At 49.4% G+C, this 6667-nt stretch overlaps 1 protein-coding gene across 2 annotated transcripts in view; it reads left to right on the top strand.

Moving 5' to 3' along the window:
• Positions 1 to 4: 4 nt before the first annotated feature.
• Positions 5 to 6667, top strand: part of ADCY9 (adenylate cyclase 9) — an 86435-nt gene continuing 79772 nt past the window's right edge. For both annotated transcript variants that reach the window (XM_077186982.1, XM_054643311.2), the window contains exon 1: positions 5 to 2223. In XM_077186982.1, coding sequence (XP_077043097.1) covers positions 525 to 2223 — 1699 coding nt within the window. In that variant the 5' untranslated portion in view covers positions 5 to 524. The remainder of the gene's footprint in view (positions 2224 to 6667) is intronic.

Raw genomic sequence — 6667 nt, 5'->3', positions numbered from 1 at the left:
GAAGATGGTGGCGGCCGCTTGAGCGCGTCCCCGCGCTCCCCTTCCTCCCCTCAGACGGGCGGGCGGGCGGAGCAGAGGAGAGCGGCTGCTGCTGCCGTCCCGGCTGGGCGGGCGGCTGAGGGCGGGAGGCGGCCCCTCGTCGGCGGCTGTGCGGGGAGGAAGCGGCGGGCGACTGCAGCCGACATGGAGGAGCGGTCCCCTCCCGGCGGGGGCCCGGCGTCCCCCCCGCGGGGCTGAGCCAGCGGCCCGCCCGCCCCGCGCCTCGGGAGGGCTGCGGGGGAGCGGGGCCAGCGGCGGGCGGCGGCAGCCCCGGCCCGGCTCGGCCCAGGCGAGGGGACTATGCGGGGCTGCCCCGGCGCGCAGTGTGCGGAGCCCGGCGAGCGGCCGATCGCCGCGGCGCTGCCCGGCCGCCCCTACGCGGCGGGGACTGGAGGAGACTAGAGGCGACTCTGCGAGGAGCCCGGTGGCTTCGGCAACCCCAGAGACCCAAGTCCGGCGCGGGCTCTTAAGGAGGAATTGACAACATGGCTTCCCCACCGCACCAGCAGCTGCTGCATCACCACAGCACCGAGGTGAGCTGCGACTCCAGCGGGGACAGCAACAGCGTGACGGTGAAAATCAACCCCAAGCAGCACCAGGGCTGCACCTCTTCCAAGCACTGCAAGTACAGCATCTCCTCCAGCTGCAGCTCTGGGGAGTCGGGGGGCGCCCGCCGAGCCGGCGGAGCGGGCGGCACTGGCTCCGGCCTCCGCCGGCAGAAGAAGCTGCCGCAGCTCTTCGAGAGGGCCTCTTCCAAGTGGTGGAACCCCAAGTTCGACTCCAATAACCTGGAGGAGGCTTGTATGGAGAGATGCTTCCCGCAGACCCAGCGCAGGTTTCGCTATGCCCTCTTCTACATTGGCGTGGCCTGTCTGCTCTGGGGCATCTACTTCGGCATACACATGAGAGAGAAACAGATTGTTTTCATGGTGCCGGCTCTGTGCTTCCTTCTGGTATGTGTAGCTTTTTTTGTGTTCACTTTCACTAAGACTTATGCCCGCCATTACGTATGGACTTCGCTGATACTCACCCTCCTGGTGTTTGCTCTGACCCTCGCTCCGCAGTTCCAGGCTCTGAAGCCTGTCTCAGGAAGTGGTGACATGTCCAACCGGACTCTCCCGGCAGATCCCACGGACACTTGTCTTTCTCAAGTGGGCAGTTTTTCTATGTGTATTGAAGTGCTCTTGTTGCTTTACACAGTGATGCACTTACCCCTGTATTTAAGCTTGTTCCTGGGACTGTCGTACTCGGTCCTCTTCGAGACCTTTGGTTATCACTTCCGTGATGAGAACTGTTTCACACCTCTGGGAGCTGGTGCGGTTTACTGGGAGCTGTTGAGTAAAGCCTTCCTGCACATCTGCATCCACGCCATCGGTATTCATTTATTTATCATGTCCGAAGTCAGATCAAGAAGCACATTCCTGAAAGTGGGGCAATCCATCATGCATGGAAAAGACTTGGAAGTGGAAAAAGCCCTGAAAGAGAGGATGATTCATTCTGTTATGCCAAGAATAATAGCCGATGACTTAATGAAGCAGGGGGATGATGAAAGTGAAAACTCCATCAAACGTCATTCCACCTCGAGCCCCAAAAACAGGAAGAAGAAGCCCTCCATACAGAAAACCCCCATAATATTCCGTCCTTTTAAAATGCAGCAGATCGAGCAAGTGAGCATTTTGTTCGCAGATATCGTTGGCTTCACGAAAATGAGCGCCAACAAATCAGCCCACGCCCTGGTGGGACTCCTGAACGACCTCTTTGGACGCTTTGACCGTCTGTGTGAGGACACTAAATGTGAGAAGATCAGCACTTTGGGAGACTGTTACTACTGCGTGGCCGGCTGCCCTGAGCCCCGGGCAGACCATGCCTACTGCTGCATCGAGATGGGCTTGGGGATGATCAAAGCCATCGAGCAGTTCTGCCAGGAGAAGAAAGAAATGGTGAACATGAGAGTCGGCGTTCACACCGGGACAGTCCTGTGTGGCATTTTGGGCATGAGGAGGTTCAAGTTCGATGTGTGGTCCAACGATGTCAATTTGGCCAATCTGATGGAGCAGCTCGGGGTGGCTGGGAAGGTCCATATTTCGGAAGCTACTGCCAAATATTTGGATGATCGCTATGAAATGGAGGATGGGAAGGTGGTTGAGCGCGTCGGTCAGAGCGTGGTAGCCGACCAGTTAAAAGGTACGTGCTTTTATTTTGCGCTTGTTTTTCTTTTGTGAGGGAACAGAGTTGCCCCAGTGCCTGCTCTGTGCTTGCTGACCGTGATTTACGTTTAACTCAGTGTGCTGATGATCACAAACACCGGGGGGATTACAGAATAAAAGATGCCAGGGAGATAAGCGTGAAAGATCATCTGTGGTACTCAACATAGGCTTTGAAACTCAGCGCTCCTTCTGAGAGTGTTGCCTTGTAGGGAGGAGAAGGTTCATGTGTTTGCTGTCTGCAAGAGGTTTTTGTTTTACTGTTGTGTGTCATCCTTTAATTCAGTAAGTAAACTTGTTAATTGACTTCATGTGCCATACAGAGAGCATATGTGTTTTGCAAAATTATGTATATCTGTGAAAAGGTTTTTTTGGCATCAGGAGAGTTGGGACTGAGAAGGCATTTGGGAAAAATGACAGCTGGATTCACAGAAAGAAATGAGCACTGTAGATTTGGCAGTTTGATATGGCAAGTTGTTGCAGTTTGGAGTTAGGCTGGAAAAAGTTACTCAGGTGGCTCAGTGAGCTGGCAGATGCTCTCATTTCTGCAGCTCAAGGGATCTGGGGATGAAATGGCAAATTTGCCTTTTGGAGAAGAAAATGAAGGATCCTTCAGTTCCCCTTGGTTCAGAGTCTGATTTTCATTTTTTTACAATGTTCATTTTGAAGCGAAACTCCTGGCTGCTTTCTAGCAGCGCTTAGAGGCGCGTGCAGGAGGATTGTACGAGCTGAGGATTTAATTGCCTCTTTTGTCAAAGCTGTGTCTCTCCAGTGCCGTGCCTTTGTCTCACAGAGAGATTGTTGTCTGCAGTGCTCCTAGTCCAAGGTGGGGAGCAGATGGGTCTAAATGGGAGTGGAATATGTAACGAACCCTGGTATGGTCTGTGAGTTTATTTGTTCTGCTTATAAAAGTACCCATTTTGATGAAGTAAGCTGGAAAACTGAGTGGAAGAACCCGAAGGAGTCATAAACTGGCATTGTGATGGAGGAAGGAGACATTTGTGGCAACAAACACAAAAGGAGGCCAGGATGGTGGTAGAAAGGTCAGTGAGTAAGGACGTGGGGACAGCACTGCAGAGCAGTGGTGGCAGTGGCAGCTGCTTGCCCCTGGCAGGTGCTTGTTTTGATGTGACACAAAAACTTATTTTTGGTGAGCGAGCTGTCTGCATGCATACGGCAGCGGGGCTGCAGCAGAGCCTCCCAGCAAGCAGCGACATCGGCTGTGACATTGGTGCCCGGGAGCCACAGGGCTGAAGCAGCTGTGTGTCCCTGGGCTTGGGCTTTCTGCTTAGCTTCTAAAAATACAAATTCAGTGGATTTCTTTGGAAAGTGTTGACACTGATGGATTTCAGTGGGAGTGTGCTTTCAAGAAAACAGCACAAGATGTAACCTCGTTGTTACTCTAAGATGAATTTTGCTGTTCTAATGGAAGTAAATTGAACAGGTTGTAGAGAAACAGCCCTGTGGTATTTCCCCCTTCCATGTACCTTTACAGGCAAATGCAGTGTGAAGGCTGTGTTGTAGCAACAAATAAAATTCAGTATTTTTGCTGCATTTATTACTGTTCTCAGTATTAATCCCAAACTGACATGAACTTAGCTGTGGAGACTGATGGTACTGCTCCTAAATATTCTTATTTATTTGTTTATATTTTCTAGGAGATCACAGGAACACTGTGTAGAGCAATTATACCACATGCCAGCAGTGGGTTTTTCATGGTCTTTCTCAGACTTCTGTTCTGTCCTTGGTTGCCATTTATCCTGAGGGGGCACAGGCTGCTCTGCCTCCTCAGTACAGAGGTTTGGATTTTGCAGCTCTGAATGCCTTTCACAGCTCCTGCTTCAGCCAGGGTACTACAGATGGACAAACTGACATGCAGTCTAGATAAGATGAAATTTGCTTTGTGAACTGACATTTAATGGTCTCTTCTTACCCTGAAATGTAGCTACGAAAGCAGCTGGAGCATGTGGTAGGAATTACTTTAACAAGGAATATGGGTTGGGCTTTGCTTTTTCCCCATTTCCCTTCTGTATTTTTTTGTAGAACTGTAATCAGCTGCCATTTCTTCCCAATGTCTTGTGCAGTTATAGAAATCAGGCTGTGTGCAGACCTTTGCCATGAGTGCCCTTAGGCACAGGTTTGTAGCACACTGAACTCTGCTCCCCCCATGCCAAGACCCTCAGGGGATGTGGTTGTTAGTGGGTGCTTCAGAGCTGCCCGTTTTTTCCTGTTTCCTCAGAACTTTGTTCTGCAGCCAAATTACTCAGCTTACAGGTAAATGCCATCAGGGGGAAAAAAACCACATCAAAGCCAATGATAAAAGCCATCAAACAGCAGTGCCACGGGCTGGTGTGTAGGATCTGCTGCAGGGGAGGGTTTTGTTAGGGAGCAGCTCTGAGATTTAATAAGGAGAACTGCGATTTCACCTCTTAATTAATTGATCTCTGCCAAGCACCTGCTCAGTTCTGTGAATGGAGGTGCTATTAGGAAGCTTTGCTTTACTGTTTTCCCTGAGAATCTGTTGATAGTAGCAATAGAGAAGAGGAAGTTTGTAGTGGTTGTTTAATTATCTCATACCCTGTACTCTCTTCAAGTATAAAAGTGCTGTACAGATAGCAGACATAAGCTTTATTTCCCTTCCAGTACTTCAATTCTCAGCTTCCTTTCAACCTTTGATATCTTAATTATATCCTATTTTTTATGCTGTATGTCTAGTGTATTATCTCTTAATTGTCTGAGCTGCAGCAGTCAGAGCTATCTTTGAGGCTGAGTCAACAGGAGCAAGTAAACTCTTCAAAGAGCAAAAGGAGGAGGTGCTGAGCACACGATGTCCATGTTCTGCACACTTCAGGACTTCTACCTCACACTGCTCCTGGAGCAGGTCTTGGAACAAAAGCACCTCTGTGGCTGGAGCACCACAGAGGCAGGCATGCTCCTTTGGCTGGGCTCACCCCGAAGGAGTCCAGGTACAGCTCTGCAGTGTGCACCAGGCCAGGCTGGGGGCAATTACTTGGGCAAACTGCTTCCAAACCCTGCTCCCCATTCCCTTTGAAATGCTCAGCTTGATGTGCCCCAAGTTGTCCTAGTGCTGCTCTTCCTGGTTTTGGAGATGAGGCAAAGCTACATTTCTTTCTGGAATCTTAGGATGGGAATATCTTTTCTTCCTCCTTTGCTTCCTTGGCTCCTTAGTGCAAGCAGGGAGGCCCTGGTGTGTTCCCTCCAGTTTCTGACTTTGGAATTAAATAGATGGTGTCCAGGAGAAACCAACAAGGAGAGCTTCCCACTGATGCCTTGTAAAAAAATTTTGCCTATTTCTGACTGCTCTATGTTTTAAGATTCCTTATTCCCCTGTTTTCAAGTGCCTGATCCCCTTGGATACGAAGGGAGTGCAGGAGAGCAGTTTTGCAGTGACATTTTTGAGATCCACAGATAAACCCCAGTCATCAGTTCAGTTATATCTTCCATAATAATTTTCCTGTAGGATTTGAGACAGTTCACTTTTTCTGTTGTCTTGCAGAGCTTCCTAGCAAATAAATTTATTGAGGATTATGAGGTACTGAGAGTCACATAACGCAGGTTAATGTGTCCCTTTCGAGCTCTGGAGGCAGAGATCTCTTGGGATAGAAAAACTTCTGCTTATGGAAATATTTTTGTTTTGCTCTGTTCTTCTTGGTTGTTTGCATTTCTCTTTCTTGTTGCTTGGAAGGTCACAATATTGCTATTTACCAGCCAGCAACTCTTCCAGAAATACCAGGGTCACCAGCATCTTGTTTTTTGAGTGCTCAAAATAAACATGTTGGGGCAAGAATGCTTTCTCTGTGTTTATAGGGCACAGCACAGCAGAACCAAGATTTCATTTGGAGCCTCTCTGTGTGCACTGATACCCAAAATAATTCCCAAACTTTTTGCAGCCAGACATCTCCTTGTAAAGTTTGCCTTGAGGAGTGGCTTTATTGCTGTACTCTTGATAATACAGCCACGCTTTTCTCTCTGATTTTATCCCTTATTTCATCATGGGGAAAATGCTGAGGGATTCTTGTGCTCTCTGTCACCTGGCTGAGCCAGGGCTGGTGGCACACAGCACTCACTGCAGGAGCACCCACCAGTTCACCTGTGGCCAGCAGTTCCTGATAAAGCTTTTCAGAGATCTCCAGCTGACGTGCTGCTTTCACTGTTCTCTGTGTTTCTTTTAATATTTACTAATAATTTGAGATATTTCTGTAGTAATAAGTAAATTGGTTATAAAAATCACCATTTTGCTCAATGGTGAAACCCTTTAGTCCATGAATAGCCTGGCTCTTTTCAGGGTGGCAGCCCATGAGCCAGGGGATGCTTCTCCCATGGCACATGGGCTGCAGCTCTGCTTGGTGACTTGATACCCCACTGCTGCTTCATGTTTGGGTTGCAGGGAGCAGGACATGGGT

This window comes from Agelaius phoeniceus, chromosome 16 (genome assembly GCF_051311805.1).
Source record: "Agelaius phoeniceus isolate bAgePho1 chromosome 16, bAgePho1.hap1, whole genome shotgun sequence".
Classification (NCBI taxonomy): Eukaryota; Metazoa; Chordata; class Aves; order Passeriformes; family Icteridae; genus Agelaius; species Agelaius phoeniceus.
Note: the sequence above shows the minus strand (reverse complement) of the source record. Positions and strands in the feature narration are given on the sequence as shown.